Source organism: Copadichromis virginalis, linkage group LG15 (assembly GCF_057382275.1).
Source record: "Copadichromis virginalis isolate Kocher_CV1m ecotype Utaka linkage group LG15, C_Virginalis_male_GT1.1, whole genome shotgun sequence".
NCBI classification, from domain to species: domain Eukaryota; kingdom Metazoa; phylum Chordata; class Actinopteri; order Cichliformes; family Cichlidae; genus Copadichromis; species Copadichromis virginalis.
In genome coordinates this window covers 25,992,352-26,016,053 of record NC_140632.1, presented here as the reverse complement: position 1 = coordinate 26,016,053, position 23,702 = coordinate 25,992,352, and the positions used below count along the sequence as shown (strand labels likewise).

Sequence of the window (23,702 nt, the reverse complement as noted above, 5' to 3'; positions counted from 1 at the left end):
TAGTGTTGTTATTTGGCATTGCCTAAACCCAGAACCTGACGTACACCTCACCAAGTACTTTTAAGCCTAAATCATAGCAAAGAGCAAATGAAAACAAACTGAAACCACAGACAAGCAGAGTGCAAAAACTGAACCCTCCAGCATGCTGCACTCTCCTGGTTGGCAGTATTTTGACTTTTAAAAACCACTGCTCTCTTCTTATGCAGACTTTGTTATTCAAGGGCCTAGTGAACTTTATAGTAGCCAAAAGAATGAGATTATGAAAGAAGTGGCCACACCTTGGCCAAGGGTTGAGGAAATTAAGATGGAGCTAGAAAATGGAGCTGGTGCGTAGTCATGCTGACAGGAGCCAACAGTGCCGTAGAATGCTATAAAATTTGTTGAATAGGTTGAAAAATCAGGAAACGCCCAAGTGCAACAGCAAATCACTGCTGACATGAGAGTTTAAAACATTGTGCTAAAATACATAAATACCAAAAGTTATTCAAGACCTTCAAGACTTTACTGTGTCCGCTGTTTCAGCCCGCACCACATCATCCAGGGCAACACGGTGAGCACATGCAGAGAGTCCACTTAGATCTCTCTGGGCTGCACAAAGACCTGGTGCTAACTTTGATTTTGTAGTTACGTTTACATTGTACCACTTTTCATTTCATCTTCTGCCTTCAGCCTTTTGCAGTACCAAGTACTCAGCCCACAGACATTTAATACTGTACTTCTTGCAGCACTCATACGATGCAATATCAAAATGCGATCTGCAAAAACTTGGAAAGCTTGAAGAAATGTAGAAACTTGGCAGTTGTTAAAACCTTAAAATATACAAGCAGAATTCCTTAGTCCAAGAAAAAATTAAGGATTTACATAAGTACAGCATATTTTAAATCAACTTACCAAGAAAATAAAACACAGCAGTGGGAGTGAGGTCAAAATGTCCAGGAGAAACACAACATATTTTTCTACAGTCATGTGCAATAATATCTGACCCTACCTGTGAAAACGATCCATGTACCACACTCATGATTGCCCTGAGCCAAAAGTATCTACATTCAGCATGATATTTGTGAAAACAATATCTCTTATTTGTCTTTAGACTGTTTTGGAACTCATAAAATGACATAAAATATGTTAAGTCAAACATGTTCTTGCTCAGACGTGACAGTTACATGAAAGTTGTTCATGGTCTAATTTAAACACTGCTCAGAACAGCTGAAGGTTGTCCTACACAGAGTGACAAGGAGGACTGCAAGAGTGAGGCATAATAGGTCTACGGTACAAAGATGGTGATATGAACACTGGCCAGACTTAAGCCAGGACCAACTCTGTTTATTCAACAGGAACTGAAAGAAATGCCAGAGTACAGCTCCCTCGTAGAACACATAGGTAGTGCCAACCACTACATAACCTGAGATCTTTGCTGCTTTATTTAACCATGAGTGAAATTCTCAAGATTAACAATCTTTTCTGTGCTTCTCTCAGCAGAGTTTATCACAAGTCTGGATGGGAAAACACAGTCAATAAGTTCTGATCATCTCACGGTGCTATGATGAACTCGACTTAGAGCAGATTATTTACCTGTCTTGCCAAATGTCGTCTGGTTTTTGTCTGGTTTTCTGTTTTGTTTTTCTCCATCTTTCTTTTCTTATTTGCTCAAAAACCTGCTTTTTCAAGGATTTTATGAGCCAGCAGAAAATATAACCGGGATACTCTGGGTCGTATCACATGGGGTCGAAATTTCATGTTGCACTCGATGCTGAGATCGTAACTCAAAATGTGTAGAAAGGGAACGGTGACAGTATGCGGTATATAATTTTGACCTAACCGCTGTTATCATGGTTTTAGCTGAAGATGTGTTTAAATCATAGGTGATGGGACTCATATAAAAAGATGTGCTGTACATTACACACGTCGTCTTCACCTTTTTTCACTCACTGCTTTATGTGTTTACACAACATATGTTGTTTAATTATTAGTTATTATTCATCTTATTCATCTTCCACAGGGTGTCTCTGTCTTCCTCACCTGCCACCAATCGTGGCGGATAACTTGGCTCTGCTAGAGGTTTTATTCCTGTTAAAAGGGAGTTCTTCCTTACCACTATTCCCAAGTGGTTGCTTATACAAGGTCATCAAAGCTGCATAATTTGGATATGTGCTTGGATATAATTTGTGGCCTCTCTGTGCTCCGGTTTTCTCCCTTATCTTTCTCTTCAGGCTCCAGATCAGTCGCAGCAGATGGTTGCCCAATTCTGGTTCTGCCAGAGGCCTTTTCCAGTTTAATGGGGGTTATTCCTCCCCACCACTATGTCCTTGCTCACAGGAGATCGTCTGATTGTTATGGTTCTTTTGCTAACATTGTAGGGTCTTTACTTCCATAATATAAAGCACTTTGAAACTAGAGCAATATAAATAAAACTGAATCAAAGGTTTCCCAAACATAACAAGCTGAGAAGAGTCGTTGGGGTTGACCCTCACTGGAGGGATTTCAAATCTTGTCTGACCTGAGACTGTCTCAAGATCCTCCAGGGGGAAAATTGGAGGAAACAATGCTGGGGACAACAACGACTGGAATGTACTTCTAAGTCTGCTACCAGATAATCTACTGACTCCGAACATGATGAACGATCAAAGAAAATGGGCACAAGAGGAAAAATGAAATATGAAAGTGTTAATATGCTTTGTCCGTGACCCTGAATTTAAGAACCAACCCTCTTATAACCTAACATACAGCTACCAGCAACAATGCAAGCTCCAGAAAGTTCACAAGTCCCAAATGTTGATGGGATTTTGTGAACTGCATGTTTGTTTTAGGTTAGAATTAGGGCTAACCGGGGAGCAAGTTATACATCAAAATTAGACCGAGAAGAATAGAAGTCCAAACACTAGTGTCAATGCTCTTAATGTGAGAATGTCTGGAAAATGTTCATTCAGTTACAAAAAGTGTCTTCATCAAACCTTCAGGGGTTTCCTTTTGTTCCTCATTCAGTCCAGGAAGACTTCTTAGAAGTTAACGATGCTCTGGGGCTCTTTACAGGTGTGGCAGTTTGAGACAATAATTTTGTCTACTTGTTAAAAATGTCATCCTGAATTCTGGATTTATGGTATAGATATACCAGCAGTCTTCACAGTTTCACATTTTATGGAACATTCTTGTGGACAATGGGCCAAAGCAATCGACTTAAATGTATGCTCTTTGAGCCAAATCAAACACATGCATATGTCTGTGCGCTGACCTCCTGGTCTGATATTGTAAAGCAGGGAATATTTGAGATTGCATCTAAATCACGCTGTTCAAACAAAGAAGCTCCTTCTCTATCGCTGCCTGATTAAACAAAGCATGGATTGATTGATTGTGTTGTCTTACTACACATTCAGCGATTATTCCCAACATCTCTTCCAACTGTTGTCCCTTTGCAACACAAAAAGCTTCAAGGTCAAGCAATGATTTCCTGCTGGCGTGGACTGCAGTCACGACTTCCTTTCACTGTGCATTATGACAGCGCTGATTATGCCGCTGGCCTCACGCGGTCATGTTGCAGCTGGTCCTATTCATTCATTTTGACTTTTAAAATGCCCCATGATGTCACACTGAGATGTTTTGTTTTCTTTCTGCATCTCCTCTGACACATGGACAACATTTTTACGGGGAATACTGTTTTATTTTTTTTAAATCCCTCAATTGTACACCAGAGTACACTTTGAGACAGAGACAGAAACTGTGAGGGGTGTTAGAGCTGAGCTGGTGTCATAGAAAAGGCGTTTGGGAATAGCAGGTCGGTCCCTGGTCATGATCTGCCTGCTCTGTGATGGAGAGATGCTCCGACCTCAAACATCTGGAAATGATACAAGGATAGATTGACACTGTGAAGACGCTGAGGAACTGTGAAGCAACCTCGTAGGAAACACAAAGAGAGAATTCCTCCTTCAGCGCAGATGACTTAATAACACGCTGTCCATTTCCACCGCAGGCCACGATCTGAATGAGAATGCTTACCACCCTCCTCTAAGGTACAAATAAAAATGCATTTTCTTCAGTACATGCTTTTATGTTAGAGTAAAGCAATTAGACAAACAAGTCTGTTTGCGCAGGCCTAAAGCATTCCACACAATAAAGCTGCGCTGATGAATGTTATGTGAAACACAGATGATCTGATAGTATCACATGTTAAAGTTTACACTTATGCAGTCGAACCCACACAGATTTTATCGTCCGATCTTTCCCGCAGCACGAGGTCGCAGCAGGCTGTTAAGTTTAAATGTCGCTCCAGGTCACGTGTAAAGGCAAAAGTCCTGTGTGTGGCTGTTGTAGCACAGTTCACCCCCTGCTTCTGCTGCCTCCAAGTGGCAACGCAAACAAATAAAAAAGCTAATGCAGCTCATCATGTAGCACTGTGGACGCAGCTTTTTGTCTTTAAAGACTTTTAAATAATCCACAGGGAGAATGTATGTATGCAAGCTTTGACTCAAACCAGGAGAGTTGAACAGTTTTAATTAATTTTCTTTGACTAATATTCTTGAGCACGTGTGATGGTTGGCCTGGGACTCCGACTAAAGACAGAAGGTGTCTGACCTCTTGCTGTGAGGACTATACTATGAGACTCCAGATTAACTTTACTGAGAAGATCAGTCACTGAATCTCTTTCTTCTTTGAATTCTGTTCATCATCTGCCTGATTTCCTTAACTGTGTTTTTACCTCATCCATCAACCCTGGTGTCCAAATGACACACTTGCAAATAAAAATGGCTCCTAACAAGACAGAATATTTCAGGGTTTCACTTTTTGGACAAAGCTTGAAGAAATTAACCAGACAACAACCAGATCACTTGGCAATGATTCTCCTTCTACTTAGACTCTGTCCTGAGCTCTATTGGTGCTTAGAAGTAAAAGACAGAGCGAGATACTGGAATGACATGCACAGCCAACACTGTGCAGCAAATCAGGCCTCATCTAGAGAGATGACAACAAGCAGCAACAAAGCTCTGATCTGAAGGCAAATGGCAAATGACTTCATGTGTATTCGAGTGTCAGTAGGACTCAGACATCCCATACTGTCTTTGCTGATTAGACCTCACGATGTGGCTCAGGCAACACACGAGACAGTACAAAGTAAAAATGAGCAAGCTGGGCATGACCATGTGGACAGTTTTGTGGTGTCCGGCCAGGATTTGTGTGTTTTCTTGCACTATTAGTTTGGCCAAACGCTGACACAAAACCAGTCAATATCACCGCCCTGTCTGACAATCTGAAACTGGCACAATCAGCAACTTCTTTAAATCAAAGAGTAAAAATTATTTTTGGATAAGCTTTTGACTAAAATATTTATTTTATTGTGGTGTCCAACACATTTTATGTTTTCATCTGCACTCCATTATCTTTTTGTTGGCCTCCATTTTCCTTCCTCACTTTAGAACTTTTTGTTCTTTACTGCAAATACTGTTAAAGAAGTGATTGTTGACTAAGAAACTGTCATGGTCCGGGTGAGCACGGGGTTTTTCCACTCCGCTGGGTTCTACCTTCAGGCAGAGACTCCAATCAGCTTCCACACCTGGTTCCAATCAAGTCACCTGCATATAAGACCAGCATTCACAACAGACCTCTGCCAGATCTTCTGCTAACCCATGTCAGTGCTAGGCTGCGAACCCCTTGTGAGAACCCTCAACTACTGCTTTTCCCTCACCGTGTTTTTCTTTGTCATAGGACCCACCTGGCAGTCACGTTTCCCGAACTACTCTCATCTCCGCCTGGACGCTGGTTCTGTCATCTGGTTTCTTCCTCTCCACCATCGGACTACACCTGCCTGCCTCCCTGCCAAGTCCCTCACTCCACGCATATTCTGGATCCTCTCTGGACACTCCTCACCCGGAACCCCCTGGACACCCCTTCCTCGCATGACACTTTAAACCTGCAACGCGTAAGCCCTAACCTCCATAGCCTAATCCTGCAGCTGTGATTCACTGGACTGCCACTGACTACTTGTCTCTTCTCATTATAGTGACTGCGTACCTCCATCCAAGCCGCTGCCCCTTTTTCCATCCGTGAAATCCAGCACCTAGCCATAGCACTCAGTTTCATGTTCACAGTTTGGCCTCACAGTTCACAGTTCATAGCATTTCATAATTCATAGCATTCATAGTCTCCTGTTGTGTAATTTCACTAGACACTTGTAAATAAAGCACTGTGTTCACGCCCGTTTGCCTCCCTCTGTGTCTGCATTCGAGTCCACACCCACAGCCGGGCCCTCTCGGCCGTAACAGAACCGACTCAAACTGTATCCCCTTACTCTGTCAGCATGTTTGTGCTTGATAACAAAGGTGTAATCCAGTTTCACCTGAAAAGGTACCCCTGGAGAGAACCTCGGGAAGGGCGACGGGTCAAAGAAGCTGATACACACATAAACATTTTAAAAATAGACAATCAGTGAAAAGTCCTCGAACTATGCGAGATCTGCAGTTCTTCAGTGGCTTGGACCTGGCTGAGACATTCTGACAATTTCTGTACACAACACTGCCAATAAAATGAAAAAGACGGTGGTTGGAAAGTATTTTCTGTTTTGCTTGGAGGCGAACCAAGTGTTGCATCCAAAGCTGTCCATGATTCGCCTGACGTGCTCATCTGAGTTTTAATCTCTGCACCACGTCTCACCGTATCCCAACTTTGTGGACTCACATGGTGCAGGCAGGACACAGTGGAGGTTTCCTATCAGTCAAATCTGACTGGAAACAGTAACAGATGCTTCACAAGCACCTCGGTTAATGGAGGATGTATGTATCATTCAGTAGTTCCATATGTTAGGTCTGGCTGAGCTACACAGCGATATCAGTGAGGCTATGAGGAAGGACGTGGGGTTTCAATTTGGCCTTCGCAAGATACCAGGCTGCCTACCTGGAAAAAGGAAAAGCAGCCTTCAAAGTAAATACTGGGCTTTAGTGCAGCAGGCAAAAGATGACGTGTCTGAGCTCTAATCTTAGTTCCAACTTGACAATAGATTTCAGATACAGGGTGACATAAGGTTACACATCAACCCACATTAAATCTGACAAAAGAGCTAAAACAAAAACCCTTAATCAACATTCCAGTAAAATTAGTCTCAAACACCAATCTGAGGGGAACCCAAAATCAACCGAGAGCTGTTCAGATGTCTGCAGATAAATACTTTTATAAAGGTTTTTAAAAATGGGAACAGAAAAGCAAAAAAGGTCATTTGGACCCTCAAAAGACAAGGATATCTGACACAGAGTGGTTTTTCTTTCCTTCTTAAAACTAAACTTTGTGCATATAAAAGAGTCAAAGCCAGCATTATAAAGATGTCTGAGACTTAAACATATTACAGTGTTTTGTCCCCATTTGGATGCAAACGTCTGGACGAGCACAGCGATGGCACAGCTGTGGAACACACTGAACATGTTCCCATTTGCATCCTTTACACTTTATGCAGCTTATCAGTAACATGCCACTCACTGCAGCAGTCATCAATGAGGACCAAAGTCACTTCAATGATTCTCTAAATCCCACTGCCAGCACTCTCACTGCATGACAAAAGACATCTTCCTTCAGCATAGATGCTCATTACTTTTGGCTAAAGTAAGCATGCACTAGCTAGCATAACTCCTGGAGTTATGCTAGCTAGTGCATGCTTACCATCCCAACAAAAGCTTGTGTTTTTAGAGAAAACACAAGCTTTTGTTGGGATGGTATTGGTTCCTCACAGGCTTTGAGGGTTTGTTTGTAGATTTGGGACTGACATCTTGCTGTTGGTTGGTTTTAATTTCATCAAGTGAGTCACAAGAAGAGAATTGTAGTGAATATATACAGTCAAGCCCATAATTATTCATACCCCTGGCAAATTTTAACTTAAAGGTACTTTTATGCAAACAGCAAGTGTTTTTTGACAGGAAATGACACAGGAGTCTCCCAAAAGATAATAAGACGATGTACAAGAGGCATCATTGTGTGAAAAAAAAAATTTCTCAGCTTTTATTTACATTTCAGCAAAAAGTGCCATGTCCAGAATTATTCATACCCTTCACAAACTGTCATAGTCTCTGGGAAAATCAAAAGTTCTATACCATTCCGAATAGTCGAAGCTGGTCTAAAGCATCCTAATTACCCTAATTAATTGGGAACAGCTGTTTTAATCAACTCAACAGGTAAAAAACAGCAGCTCTCTGCAGTTGGTTTGTGGACAGTCATGGCTAAGACAGAGGAGCTCAGTGAGGACCTGCAGCTACACATTGTAGCTGCTCACAAGTCAGGAAAGGGCTACAAGACCATATCTAAATGTTTTCAAGTTCCAGTGGCTACAGTGCGAAGTATTATTAAAAAACACAACATGTTTTGCACTGTGGAAAATCTCAAAGGACGTGGTCAGAAGCCAAAAGTGACACCTGTGTTGGCCAGGAGGATAGTGAGAGAGGTGAAAAAGAATCCAAGGATCATCACCAAGGCCATCCTGGTAAATCTGGGCTCTGCTGGTGGCAATGTCTCAAGGCAGACAGTCCAACGGATACTGCACACTGCTGGGTTCCACGGATGCAGACCAAGGAGGACGCCACTTCTCCAGAAAAGGCACACAAAAGCTTGCTTGGCCTTTGGAAATGCTCATCTGGACAAAGAAGAAGACTTCTAGTCTTCTGTGTTATGGTCAGATGAAACAAAAATGGAATTGTTTTGTCACAATGATGTTTCCTTCATTTGGCGTAAAAAAACGAGAAGCCTTTAACCCAAAGAACACCATCCCCAATTTCAAACATGGTGGTGGGAACCTAATGCTTTGGGGATGTTTTTCAGCCAGTGGACCAGGGAACCTAATCAAAGTAAATGGCACCATGAAAAAAAAAGCAATACATGAAGATTCTCAACAGAGCCAGAATCCTGACTTGAATCCAGCTGAGAATCTGTGGAGGGAGCTAAAGATCAGGGTGATGGCAAGAAGACCCTCCAGCCTGAAGGATTTGGAGCTCACTGCTAAAGACGAGTGGGCAAAAATGCCTGTGTAGACGTGCAAAAAAGCTGGTCTGCAATTAGCGTTTGATTGCTAGCCAATAAAGGCTTATGTATTGATTACTGAGAAGGGTATGAATAATTCTGGACATGAAACCTTTTGCTCAAATTTTTTTTCCACAATGATTCCTCTTGTACATCGTCTTATTATCTTTTGGGAAACACCTTTGTCATTTCTGGTCAAAAAACCCCTTGCTGGTTGAATAAAAATAACTTTAGGTCAAAATATGCCAGGGGTATGAATAATTATGGGCTAGCATAATAATTATGGTCATAGTAATGAAACTCCCGTTAGCTGGTGCTCAGCCGAGCTGTTCAAGGACATGGTTCACTGTGTTTTTCCAGTACTGTAAAGGAGAGACAGTGAAATATATATCAGGGGGTCCACACACCCGCAGGTTTGATGGCTTTAAACTTTGAAACACTGCCACTCCAAATGATTTCATCCTCTGTCGTGACAAATGTCTAATAACCGTTTTTTCTCTTACTGGAAGATAATAAAATACTGACTGCAGCACAGCATGATGGAGTGTGATGGGGCCACTACATCTCATTACACTGTCAGCTGTGATTATATAGTCAAGCATCAAGATAAGATGGGTGTGGGAGTCATGAACCGATTATCTTGGTGGAACACCATGCTCGTTTTGGGTCTGCTTTAGTCCCACATGTTCAGTTTTGCTTATTATTCTATTTTGAAATAATTGATTTATTTGTCCTGGGCTTGGTTTGAATCCAGAACAGGGTCCAAATTTTTCACCAGTGTAGACTACTGTGCACGATGACAGTATTTTCCAATATTTTCCAAGCGGTTTAAGGGATGATCTAATCGTGCAGGGACGCAATGAGACATATCGATGAAGGTCATAAATAAAAGGATTGGCAGCGTGCTGGATGGAAGGTTGGACTTGGCGTTTGACTCATAGGTCTGTAGCTTGCAAAGCATTTATGCAATAATGTGGTGAAGTGTGTAAGGGAATGTGTATATGAGATTTCAACCACACGTGTGTGTGTGACCATCACAGAGTGAGAGAAATATCCTGTTTGGAGCTTCCATGTGCATCAGTTCCTGTGGGTCAAACACACCAAGACAGATCACTACGCTGACACAAATGGAGCAGCATGATCCCCAAAGTACGTGTCAGGTCCCCAAAGTAAAGCACACAACCTGAACAGGAACCATGAGGCAACAGCTAAGGCAACATTCAGCATCATTCAGCATCATTCATGAGTGGATTCCCCAAAGCGTCTTCCATGAAAGATATTTGTTGACTGTCTGAAAGATGTTCCAGAAAGCACTTTTCCCTGAACAACAGTAACCTTTAAAGTGGCTCCATTCACTCTTCAGCTCCTGACTACTGGGGTTTAAATCATCAGCTCTGTTCTGCACACAGATTCAGCACGGACGGTTCTGAGTTCACCGCACGAGTCAGCAGTGAACTCCATGCAGACAACGTTGTTCTCCTGCTCGTTTTAGTAAGAAAAAGTCTCAGAGCCTCAGCTTTTTAAAACATGTTGCTGGCATTAAAGGGAAAAACTTCTTTTCATTCTTTCCATTAAGGCTCTGCGTGTTCTTCAGTTCCACACAGTCCCAGCTGTCTGTGGAGAGGAGGCTGGGAACGCTGGGAATGAAAGTAAGAGTACTAATTGAGCTCAGAGTGAATGTGGCCAGTTTGAAGGAGAAACTCTGACATCACAGCTTTGGCGAAAACCTCCAAACTCCCAAAGAGACTAAAGATCTCTCCTCACCTGTTCTCTCAGCTCACCTGGAGATATAATGCAGCGGCTGAGACACTTTACCTGTTCAACTTTACCCTTGCCATTCAGGCTGACTCTGACTGACACAATGGCCGCACAGGGAGTACGCTGTGCTCGAGAGAAGGGGAAGTCCAGATTTCAGGACTGCCAAATCAGCCCAGAGAACAGTGACATCTATAAAGCGGTCAAAACGAACCAGATTTTTTTTAATGTTAGTGGGAACAAAACAACATGTTGTGAAATTTGTTACAGACAAATTACTTCTCCTGTGGTTTTAAGATTGCTTTGGGTCTTTTTGTTTCACATGGAAACACAGTAAATTACTTAAAGATGGATTCAGTCCATAACACTAAACACATCATGTACACAGAGTTAAACTACAGCTGGAATTACATTAGTCATTCCTTTTGGCTGTCGCAGATCATGTGAGAGTGAAAAGTGAAAGGACATGTCCAACTGAAAAGTTTCCTAATCTTCTGACTGGCAGAGGGAGGGGTGGCACAGAGGGAGCATAAAATCAAACCTGTTGAGCATGCACGTTAGCATTTAAAGCTGCAATTGTGTAACATTAGAAAAAGGTGAACCAAGAAATTGGAAACTGAAAGCTTCCTCCTGCAAATCTCCTCTCTTTCCCCTCACTGTCCAAAGCTCCTCCTCCCCCACTCTCATAGGTTAGAGTCCTTTACTTAATCCTTACTTAATCTTAGTATCTGCGATGGACTTGCAGTTATTTTCATTCTGGAAATTCAGAAACAGGCGTGGCTCGCGTGTCGTGGAATGAACTGAGTTTTTGACGACATCAATAACATCAAGGCTTATGGATCTATCTGAAGTGGCCAACATAAAAAGTTTATTCATGTCACCTTTAGCCTCAAATAATCTTAAATGCAATGCCAGTAGCAAACGCAATATAAAGTTACTCCAAATGGCCAATATAGCTATTATAGCAGATATGTGGCAAGCTGACAGGGGTTAGCCTAGAACTGTAAACCACAGTCAAACAATAACATTAGAAATAACTTGATGAACTTGATGAACCTCGCTGTTTAACGTTATTGTACGCTCACATGAGTTAAGTCATCAGAGTCGGGCAGCCAAAACGTTACGCTTCTCTTGGATTTAACAAAGACGGCCAAGTGTTTCCATATTGCACCATCTTGCACACACCGATTTTTTTTTTTAGACACAACCAGTATAACCAGTATAACCAGACCCCGTCCATCTACTCAAACTAACCTGGAGTTAACCTGGAATCAATACATCATTCACTGCACCGAAGCCCATGTTAACCATCTAGGATAATTAGTTAAAAAACAAACATTAGATTTTCCACTTTTAAGAGTAAAAAAAACTGGTGACTGTAGTTTCTGTGACTCCTCTTGTAATTATATTACTGCAATTTCAAATATCGAGCTTGTTCTTTGGGTTAATTTTGTGTTAATTTGTGCTAATCTGTGGGTTATACTCAACTGTGGTTGTTCACAGTCTCTGTCACAGCTTAAATATATAAAGAAGTAATAGCTTTAATATCCTTAGAAAACACATTCGAGTTCTGCCTGCTGGAACGTGTTTATTCTACTCCATGGATGAGTGTCAGAGCCTTCCACAAATGGTTTGGGGATATTATACAATTGTGCCTAAAGTAATTAAACTAAACTGTAGGAAGTGTTGCACCTCTCTGATTTTGAGAGCAGATGTTTAATGTGATCACAATCAGTAAGAGAGAGAGAGAGAGAGAGAGAGAGGTTCAGTCTCTTTGGGAGTCAGTCGCATTGTGTAATGTTGGGACTCAAACAGAGTGTTTGACATCCTCAACATTTGGTGTTAATTTAATGAGCAAACACAAGAAATCACATCAGTTACTCACTCTAATGTGAACCACAGAGTTAGCCTGGTGTTACTGTGCTCTTATTACAAATTCGCACAAATCCAAAATCATTAAACACATTGCAGATGTCGGCTCGGAAGCAGCCCGACACGGCGCGCTTGTTTCTGCACCCCGAGGCACCCTGAGGCCAAAATATGAATGAGTGGATTGAGTTTGAGCTCTCACTTATAACAGAGTATCTCAGGGGTGGGGAACAAGGGACGTGTATGACATCATGGCAACCAAACAATCACAGCACAATCACAGTGGCTGCTTTCCCAAAATGTCTGCTAGTGAAACCTTTGAACGTTTTCCTCTTTTGGATTAAAGACACCAAATTAAACATCATCTAGAATTTGGATTTCCAGATTAATTTTAGAGCAGAAGCATTTTGGGAAACCCAGATCAGATCACATGATGCTGGAAGCAGGAGCACAACCCTCTAATCGGCTTAGGCTTTACCTCCACTGGTCCTCCATTCTTGTTACTGGCTGGAATAGCTGTCTACACAGCAAACACAGAGGCACACACATCAACATCACGTACCAGGAGATATTACACAGGCTTTCATGGTAACAGTGACAAACCTGCAACAATCACGGAAAAAAGGAACTGATCTTCAAGTGGAGTCAAGTTTGCATGCAGATGGGTTTAACTGGCACTTAAAGTCTTTCCTTCAAACCGAGTCACTGAACAACTATTATGGATCATCCCGTTCATTAAATAGTGAAAGTGATTTAAGGATGTTCTAATTTATTCAAGGAGAAAGGTGGATTAATAACAGAGATTGTTACTGAGCAGGACGTTATAATATATAACTATGATGGAATCAAACAGGCCTTTTTGCTTCGGGGTTGTGATAAGCTACACTAACTTCCACAGTAGGGGGTGATTCAAGTTCCTTTCATCTTCATATTCAGGACAGAAAACACTGGAGTCTGCATGCAAACTTGTTTACTACATAGTAGTGCTGCGCAGCATAAGGGGAACATTTGGTCCACGCACTCATGCCTGCCATAGGCTACATGCTAACATATACAAGTGTTATTAAAGCAGTAAAGCTCTGAGGCATAGTATGTGCAGCGGTGTTTTCACAAAGAGCAATGGACTTCAGACAAGCTGTCTAAACAGGGTGGTGGTTTTCTTTTCAGACTAACTCACGCTGGATGTTTCTCCTCTCTTTGCTTCCATGTCCTCTCGGTCTCACAGTCTCCTCTAAGTAATTACTGTATGAGAGCGTTTGTGCTGCGAGGGCCTTTCTGAGCGGGTCTCACCTGTGTTACTATGTCGTTTGAACGGGTTGAGCGTCGCTTTAGCTTTGGAGGTCCAGTTGGCGGTGGTGGAGCCAAAGGAGCTGGAGGACAGAGACTTGCCCAGGTTGTCTGAGCTCACCTTCTTGGTGTTGTTGGTAGCTGTCTTACTCCAGTCTGCACGCGAGAAACAATCAATTATCTCCAGATTTTTAGAGACGATATCAGTGGGACACAATGTGTTGTAGGGTTTTTTCTTCAATGTTAATGTTCCTCACTTTTACTGAAGTTCAGTGTCAGACACAATTACTGGACCTCTCTAATAATTCTCCACATTTTTCTTCTAGAGGAACATGTACAACTTTAGATTTTGACTAAACAATTCACAGTCAACATGAACTATATCTGCACTATTTCCATTTTCAGGATTTTTGCAACTGAAGTTTAATTTGCTGAGATTAAAAATGTTCAGGATGTTTGAATAACACACATCTTGTCATTATGCATATTTAACCTTTAAACATTCCGTTTCCAGCTGTTTAGAACAATTCCCAACAACACCTGTTTAAATTCAGCTGGCCTGGAAAGAATGTGGACAGGTGGATGAAACCATTACAAATGATTCCTTCCTTTTCCAGTTAAATAATTCTCCAATGAGGGAGAAACATAATCTGTGGTTTTGATAACCCATCCAACTGTTGCCAAAACAGAGAAAAGGAAAATCCTGTCCCATCAGACTGAAGAGTTGCCAGCAGAACATAAAAAAGCAGGTCTAACTTTTACTTTCACAGCTTCTCAGGATGTTTTTAGGGAACCTGAACTGAGAGATTTTGGCTTTAACACAAACATGTATCATGAACTCATTCCAACAAGTTTAAAAAGTCATCATAATCTGGATTTTTATCAAATGAAAAATAAATTAAATAAAGCTTCGTTTTGAGTTGTTTCTTTCCAAACATGTTTTGGCTGAAACATTCAGAGATGTTTCTGTATAAGTGAATAAACGGATCTCACACATGTCCACGTGAAAGATGTGTTCACTCACTGAAAACCTTCACATGTTAAAGCGAAGCAAGGGCTGGAGCATCCATCCTCTCTCTCCTTTCATAAAAGCACTGCTGGCACTAAAGTGGAGCTCTTTGGATTTGTGAGTTCAATCACGTAAAGAGGACTTTTCAGGACACGACTGATAACAGTCAGTAAATACTGGATCTTTCGCCTGCTTAAAGTCATGAATCAGTGTCATGTCTACACATGACAGACATCTGAGGAAAGAACCTGTTTTAAAAGAAGATGAATAGTATCTGCCTCTGATGTCCGAAACAGGCAAACATCCAGCTCTCCAGGTTGTATTTCTGTGTATTTATGCATCTATTTTCTATTTTCCAAGCAAAACTTTATCTGTGGTTGGAGACTTTTGCACAGTAATTTTTTGGCATCAAGTGAAACTCAGTGATTTCTCTTAAATGAAATGGCACCCGGACAGCACATCCTGAGACTGAGCGCACCTGGAGGAGTTCCTGGGTTTATCTTTTTTATTACCTATGAAGCCGTGGCGACTTAGCTTTTATATTTTTAATAAAACGTCCTTTTATTTCTTTTTTTATGCTGCCGTGGGAACCGCTCTGGGGTCCGGCAGACAGACCTGAGAGGGGAGACGTGAACTGGCCTTGACCTGAAAAAGGCAGACAGACAGATGGGATACCTGAGTTGTCTGACAGCTTGAATCGGCCACAGCAGAGGTATCTCTTCCACTGCTTCTGCACATTTTCTTTCAGGGCGCAGTGGAAAATAAATATGAAGAGGCCTGAAAACAGACAGATAGAAACAGAATGAGTTATTCTACCACAGCAGACCTGCTGACAGGTAAAAATAACTGCTTGGGTCACTTTACAGTTATCGCCTCTGCACAAACCTGCTCTATAACCTTTTATCTTTACACATAACACAACTCAGCACACGGATTAAACATGTTCACACTATCACGCTATGCGGTCACTTCACCTTGCAGTGAGTTGAAGATGGAGAAGAGGTACATGAACGTCAGCTTGACCGGTCCCCAGGCAAAGAAAGCAAACCCCCAGGTCATTCCCAGCAGGAAGGTGAGGCTGATGGCGCTCCGTAGGTTTCGGAGAACCTGGATCATAGCAGGAGAGAATTTTAAAGCGTTAAACGTTCCCTCCTTTCCTTGTCTCCTTAGTTTACTTCCTTTTCCAGAAGCAGACATGAGAAACTGACAGAGCCTTAAGGCTGCTGACACCTGTTATGATATGGTTGTTATTATATTGCAGGAATGTCAGGGTTAACTTTTAATTCAGAGAGTTATTACAACCGACAGAAAGTTTTTTTAAATCATGAAACAGTCTTAGTCCAGATCACTGGGCATGAGTACAGACCTCTTTCCGCAGCGTGTGGTTGCTGCGTTTGCCGTTGCGTCCGCAGATCTGCAGCATCACCACGACAAACATGGCCATGTTGAGCAGAAACACCAGGCAGAAGTAACCGACGCAGGTGGTGTAGAAGACGGCTTCATTGGTAATCCAGCAGCTGACAAGGAAACACACACATGCCCGTTCAAACTATTAAAGAGGGATTTAAGGTTTTTTCACACATCAGCCACTTTATTATAATGAAACTAAATCCAGCCTTAATCAATTTGAGATGCAGTAAACTAAAACGAAGTGAAAGTGCACTGGTCATCCCGTTATAGCAAACCCTGAGGACTGAGGGTTGCTTAAGGTGAGATTTTGTGCAGCTGTTCAGTTTGATCGTTTTTGCGAGTTTTGCAGGATAACAGACAGAATCAGCTGCAGGAGCTCAAGCACGTCAGCGCCATGCACACAGCAGTTTTTAACTCGAATCCTGAACAACTTGTTGTCCTTTCATCATAAACTTGGCACCGTGGAGCAGTTGTGCTAACGATGACGCCTGCATGTAACAAGGCTTTTCTTTTGTTAGCTAACTGACTGATTAAGCAACACTCTGATAAATGAGTTATTCAGTGACTTAATCAAATCCTGATTTTTCTGACAAGAAATCATCACGTCCATATTTAGTGACGTGGTTTGTAGACCTGTTATTGAGATTCTGGGCACACTTACAACTTTGACCCTCCTTTGTATTCTACTGCTTTGTATGCGTCTTTTTCCACCGCAGCGACAATCACAACCAGCACAGCAGGAAGACCTGGAACACACAAAGCACGCCGTCCGCACGTTAACGTCAGTCTCCCGGGTCTCTTATACTTGCATCACAATCACAGACTGAAATGGCATCAAACTGTTTTATCTTGTAAATTAAACCCACGTCCTCATATCAAGACAGAAAAGTATTCAACAATTATCTAACGAGGTAACGGCCTCCTTTTTTTAGTTAATTTTTTTGTGCATATCAGCGCCATTTAATCCCAAACAGCTCATAGAAATTAAAATTGCATCTCCAGTCTCAGGAGGATGATATAAATCTCAGAAGATATTTTCTCGGAGGAATGTTTGGTACGCTGGTGCACATCTGCTCAGGATAGTAAAAGGTTTACATGCACTTAGACCTGTCTGTAAGAGATTATTAATCATATTCAACAGGAATGATATGAAGCTGAAGCTGTGCTGTGTGTTTTTGCCCTGAGACACCCGCAGCTTCACAGAGTTCCCGACCAAATCCACCTCCAAACGAAGACTTGACTTGTGCACAACAGTAGGAGCTTCAGTAATTATTAATCATAAATTATTCTTGATGCAGAGAAATGCTAAACCATGTTGGACACTTTTACTTTATTCATGATCTTTTGTTGTCTTTGTGGGTCTGTGTGGATCATCAGTGGGCGACTCACCCCACCCCACGATGCAGAACTTCAGGATGTACCGGCGGATGTAGGTGTTAAAGACTTTGACCAGAGCGATGTACATATGGACCGATTCTAGCCCCATCCAGGTGAAGGAGGTCAGCAGAAAGTAGTGGAGAAAAATGGCCACAGCCTTACACAGCCCATCGTTTTTCATGGTGCTCAGCCAGCTGTCCAGCAGGAACACCATGTTGAGAAACAGCAGGGATGTGCTGAGGTTCATCAGGATCTTTGACGGGTAGTCACGTCGCAGTTTCCTGTAAGGACAAGAGGAGGAAAGCACAAATCACAAATTTCTGCGTGGTTACATTCTGATATTGTCGAGAAATATATTTGCTGCAGTTTTTTCCGAATATTCTCATTCAAGTCAAAGCCGCATGCAGTAGCTGAGAGTTTCTCAAGTTTCTCTCTGGTTTCCTGCTCCAAATTTTTCTGTGACTTTGAAATTTATTGGTGATTCACAACATTCGAGCTGAAAGCCTTCAGAGCACCGTGAGCGTGACCCATGTGCGCTCCATTTACCCAACACAGAGCTAAAAACACACTAAATGTCTTTATTCATGCATCACTGACATCACTGATAAAAGTGATAACAGTGATGCACGCAACCCTCTGTCCTCCACACCATCCCATGCCTCCTTTTCGGAGTACAGGTGTTCACACCTGGGACAACAGGCTCTGCTGATTAGTGTCGTTTGCACTCATGTAAACCTGGGAAAGATGACGGTTTGGGTTTAAACAGATTCTGTATAAACAGCCTGCACTTTGAACAGTGATGCTTGGCTCTGGGATTTAAATGCGAAGCCAAGAGAAACAAAGGAGTGGCATTTATATCACACTGTTTTAGTCCTTCTGTCTCTGCAAAGTGCTTTTACAAGCTTAATGCAGCTTTTTAAGAGCTGAAAGAGAGCGATCCATGCTGCTTTTACTGCAAACCCAGAGGTCACAGCACTGGAGCCAAAGGACATGTCGTGCACATCTGTGAGACACCATCAGCTCCGACAGAGCAGCGGTGTTTCACACTCTGGGAGGAACAACTCAAGGAAACTACAGATGATGGAAATCTAGACTGTCTTCCAACACTTTGTGTAGTTCTGCTTTAACAGACTGACTCGCTTTTGTCACCAAAAAACAATGACATCATTGATGGAAAACACGGATGAGGAGAGACGATAGCCAGGCACTGGAAGCTGGAGGGTTCATACTGCAGCCGAACGGTGGACTCACTCGAAGGCGATGTACGTGAGCAGCGTGGCAGCAGAGAAGATGGCGGAGATCCCGCAGCCAATGTAGCTGATGAAGGTCAGGATATTGTTGTTCTTTTCATCGATGGAGGGCGAAGTCTGAGAGATGTCCTTAAGAGAGAGACGGCAACGACTACATGAATGAAGGAAACGCACATGAACAACAAAGAAGGCCAGAGGGCAACTATGGAGACCATCATGACCACAACAAAAACATGAAAGGATCCACACAACGTGACATGTATGCGGCGCCCGTGCCAGGACGTCAGTGTGACAGGTGTGTGAGGACAGCTTGGACACACACACTCACAGGAACACGGCGGTCTTACCAGGAGGACACCGAAGTGTGTGAGGTGGTCGCACAGGCAGACGGTTTTGTTGGCGGTGGATTCGGTGGAGTTTTTTTTGCAGCCTTCTTTGCTCCAATCTCCAGTTCCATCTAGTGGTGACACAGAGGCATTACAGCAAAGTCACCTCAACACAAAATGAAAATGTGTAATTAAACAGATGAAAAGATTGATTTCTTTCTAATAATAAAATATAATATAATAAATGTGTTTTTTTTATAATAAATAAAGCACTGCTCGGGATTCAGGAGCTCGAAATATTTCTGCAAAGTTTGAGGGCGGCTGCTCCGAAGCCAAATATCTGTATTGAGATAAGACTGCGCACAAACGTCCTCTTCAGTAATTACTGCAGCACTTGAATCTGTTGGTAATACGGCCTGAAAAGCTGCTAAATTTACCAGAATTTTCTGCTGAAAGAGCAACCAGACCAGAACGTCAAAGTAAAAGTGCAGCAGGACGGAGGTGTGACGAGCTGTAACAGCTGCCGACTCCCTTCTCTGCAGATCTGAGGACCGGTGATGAACTTGAGGTGAGTGATGAGGCGACGGACAGACTTACCGTTCTTGGTGAAGTTCCAGAAAACGCAGTCCAGAGTCCCACGAGCCTGAGAGGACAGAAGAGCAATGACTCAGCAGCAAGTTCAAGTAAGCAGACAATCAGAGCCACTCGTGACCATCACACCTGGCTCATTTCTGCAAGATCTTCTGACACTGTCATTTCAAATCCTTCAGCACATCTCCAGGAACTACATTCTTACTGACAGTTTCAATAATATGGATTATTAATGTTAATAAATGTATTAATTAACCTCAGAAAAAGGGGAACATGAGAAACATAAAGGTCATTTATATGAAACAGACAACACAATGAAGCACAGGTCAAAGAAAGGAAGTGAAAAGAGTGACGCAAATATATAAATAATGTGTATAAAGTCCAAAAATGGAACAGAGAAGAAAGGAAAAAACGTGAACGCTCACCGGGTCAGAGCGATGAGCGATCTCGATCCTCACTGGGTCTCTCAGGTTGTGGATGGGGACGTTCACCACGCTGCTCGCCACCACGTAGCTGATCAATTCATTTTCTGCCTTTTTCTGAAAAACACGTCATGTTAAGACACCCTAAAACATCAGCCTTTGTGTGAACGTCACACCGTGACCTCTGACCTGGAAAAAACTGGGGCTGTTGAAGAACATGAAGCTGATCCTGGACGGTGTGTCGGCTTCGGCATGAGAGACTCTGGACAGCAGAGAGGCGGGAAGTGTGACCTGAGCTAAAGGATTCGGCCGCTTAGACTTAAAATCAATCTGAGAGGGGACAGGAAACAGTCAAAGCTAAATCAAAAAACACAAATCCACCTTCTACAGGAGAAAGTTTTGACTTTCCCAGCCGTTACCTGTGGGTCTGACTTATTTGGAGACATGAAGGCGCTGAGGGTTGTTTCGTTGAACATCGTCGTGTTGAGGGCCAGAATTCCCACAGCCAGATTCTTGGAATTGATCTGGATGGACGGACCATCAAACTGGATCTTCTGCACCAGCTCGTCCACGGTCTTCAGAGCTCTGCGGAGGAGGAGAGAGAAGCAAAGTATTTCTACGATGATTTCAAAGGGAAGCAAAACCAGACAGATATTGGTGAGAAACACAGAGGTGGCGTTTAACACGGCTGACTGAAACGCAGCTGAAAATGATCATGTTTGAAGGTGATTCATGTGAAACAGACTCAAACATGTGAGTCTCGTTTAAGTTTCAGTTTAATACTGAACTTTCCGTCCTGCCAGCAAACTTTGTGGCTGAGAGTTCATTAAGCGGCAGAAAGTTTCAACACTCTGACTACATGCTAGCTGATTGCTATCGTAGAAATGGGACACGGCCTCCGCGCAACTGAGGGCAACCTGTCGGTTCCGGTGATCATGCTGAACTGTTTTGCTGTTGGAGGTCAACTGTAAGTAGTTGTAGCATCAGCTGGTTGCCCAGAGGTTGAGCATGGAGCACTCTGCAATCTCCGAGTGAACTTTTGGTGGAAGGCGGCCTATGTCCAAACTGCTGCGGTCTCTCAGATAGGTTGGTGAAGCTTTGCAAATAATGTTCATGTGATTAATAAATACACACAAAACCATCACATAACAACCAGTCTGAGTCGGTCTGCACAACCAGTACAACCTGTCTATGGTGAAACTCGCTGCAATAGGAGGCTAAACTCAAGTTTTATTCCTATGCAAATGTTAGGTACTCATCCGCTGCTGTCACAGAGCAGTTAAATCTCCTACTTTCAGAAGCTACTGGACTCTGAATTTAAATGCTTAATGTAAATTTCAGTTTAACGTGAAAAACTTTGTATGGAGACAGCAAATGATTTGCAGTTTTCACCGATTTATTCCAGTTAATCATCAAATTATCAGAAACTGATGATCCAAACTGATAGCAGACTCTCCACCTTATTCTCAGTTTATCGTCATCCTGATGCTTCAAAGTTTCTTTGCTAACTGCTAATTTTCACAGACCTGGTGACATTTGCAGAATTTCTCCAGTCACCCTTTCTTCCTGGTGGTGTGTGAGTGATAACTTTACATTTTTCAGATGTTTTGGTTACAAAATTAAGATTTTAGCAGATCAACCATCACATAACAACCAGTCTGAGTTGGTCTAAATTGTGACATTACCAATAAGTTTGATGTGTCACATGGCCCTCTTCCTACTTTAAAAACAAAAGTTGTATCCAAGATGGCCGACTTCTAAATGGCCACCATGGTCACCACCCATCTTGAGGAGTTTGCCCCCCTCACATATACTAATGTGCCACAAACAGGACTTTAATATCAGGTGGGCAGAGTAAGAAGTCTGTACTTGTCTGAGGCTGCCGGGACTGTAGCTGAGCCACTCATGACGTTGGAGATGATGGTGACGATGCTGGAGGCTAACGTGAAGTTGATCTTGGATACGTTCACTAGTTGTTCCACCTTTGACACCACTTTAGACACCTGGACACGGAGGACAAGGAGGACAGGAGGACACGGAGTCACTCTCCTGGTCACAGGAGGCTTGAGCGAACAGATGCCAGTGTAAACACTCACCTCTTTCTCATTCAGCTTGTTGTTGGTGAACGCTTTGAGCTGCTCCGCTACATCAGATGCATTTTCTGCTCAAGCAACACACAAATGGTTCCATTTTGTCACTTTCTATCACAACTTTGTGATATATCACAGATTAAAACACAAATTCAGGTTCATTTTCCAGTTCTGTGTCATTTCTAGTCTATTGACTTATAATTCAGGTTTAAAATAGTTTAATGTATAAAGTCTTGAAACTGAACAAAAATCTATATCTATTTGTCAAAAATAAGTGAAAATTAGAGTTTCATACAGGTCATCTTAATATTTTTGTTTTTCTTTTACAAATGTCAGATTTACTCACAGCAGCTTTAAAAGTGAATGAATATTTCTTTATATTTGTGAATTTATGTTAAATTAATTCTGCATGTTTGATTTTGCAGGATTATGGATCCTGATTAAATGTTATTGGAAGAAAAGCTTTTATCTTTCATAGTTCATTGTGAGATATTTATATTCAAACAGGTGTGAAAAAACATGCTCAATTATGCTCAGAGACCGTATGTCAAAAAGAATAGGTAAATAAGTATTTGATATATGAAGCGAATTATTTGCAGAAATCATATATGTTACATATTTCAAACCATACCATTTTGGGGCAAATCAGAAACGGACGAGCAGAAAATATTGTAAAAATGTGACCCAGCTTATTATCTGAAACGCACAAAGAGTGAATAAAATGTTCCCACACTGGAAAATAACATTTTTAAATCTGTACTACGCTGTGGTCTCAGACTCTTTAACTTTGTTGTTAATACTTTTATTCTGAACTGCGGCAGTTGGAATAAAATAATTTAAAATCATGTATTTGCTTTTTTATTCATGCAAAAATAAAACAACTCAGATATTCAGCTGTCTATGTTTTTTTTACACACAAAGCAAATGATGCATTGTTAGAATCAACGGTGTCGGCACGCCATGTCTACAGTCCGCTGTCAGATTGACTTTGTGTCTGAGCGTACCTGCTGACACTTGGATGGAGTCGATATCAGTGCAGTTGCTGCTGTCTGGATCTGACCAGTACGATGAGTAGTTCATCGAACTGATTAAACTGGGAAAAGAAGAGGTTATCGATAAGACATATAATTACTCAGCTTAAAGAAGTAGTCCTAAGTAAGATAGCCGGCACTGCTGCAGGCAGGTTTTGTGGAGGAATGTGGAGGAAGTGCTTAAATATTCAACAGCTTAACAAACCCAATCCTGGTCGCTCCAAACACACAGTTCAACATGCAGTAAAGGTAGTTATAGCACTCTCTGACTTTATCAGCCCACCCATCCGCCCCGACCTCCTC

General features: G+C 42.1%; 1 protein-coding gene across 2 annotated transcripts in view; it reads right to left on the bottom strand.

Moving 5' to 3' along the window:
* adgrg6 (adhesion G protein-coupled receptor G6) overlaps positions 1-23,702 on the bottom strand; it is a 101,561-nt gene that overhangs the window by 5,793 nt on the left and 72,066 nt on the right. Inside the window, exons 13-28 of one of the 2 annotated variants that reach the window (XM_085432697.1) lie at positions 23,373-23,461; positions 22,375-22,439; positions 22,148-22,281; positions 20,698-20,863; positions 20,468-20,608; positions 20,282-20,395; positions 19,863-19,908; positions 19,287-19,396; positions 18,941-19,068; positions 17,702-17,970; positions 16,974-17,058; positions 16,269-16,419; positions 15,877-16,009; positions 15,578-15,679; positions 13,897-14,049; positions 13,085-13,126 (exon numbers count right to left, since the gene is read on the bottom strand). In XM_085432697.1, the coding sequence (XP_085288823.1) occupies positions 13,107-13,126; positions 13,897-14,049; positions 15,578-15,679; positions 15,877-16,009; positions 16,269-16,419; positions 16,974-17,058; positions 17,702-17,970; positions 18,941-19,068; positions 19,287-19,396; positions 19,863-19,908; positions 20,282-20,395; positions 20,468-20,608; positions 20,698-20,863; positions 22,148-22,281; positions 22,375-22,439; positions 23,373-23,461 (1,906 nt within the window). In that variant the 3' untranslated portion in view covers positions 13,085-13,106. The remainder of the gene's footprint in view (positions 1-13,084; positions 13,127-13,896; positions 14,050-15,577; positions 15,680-15,876; positions 16,010-16,268; positions 16,420-16,973; positions 17,059-17,701; positions 17,971-18,940; positions 19,069-19,286; positions 19,397-19,862; positions 19,909-20,281; positions 20,396-20,467; positions 20,609-20,697; positions 20,864-22,147; positions 22,282-22,374; positions 22,440-23,372; positions 23,462-23,702) is intronic. The other variant, XM_085432696.1, reaches the window with a different exon arrangement.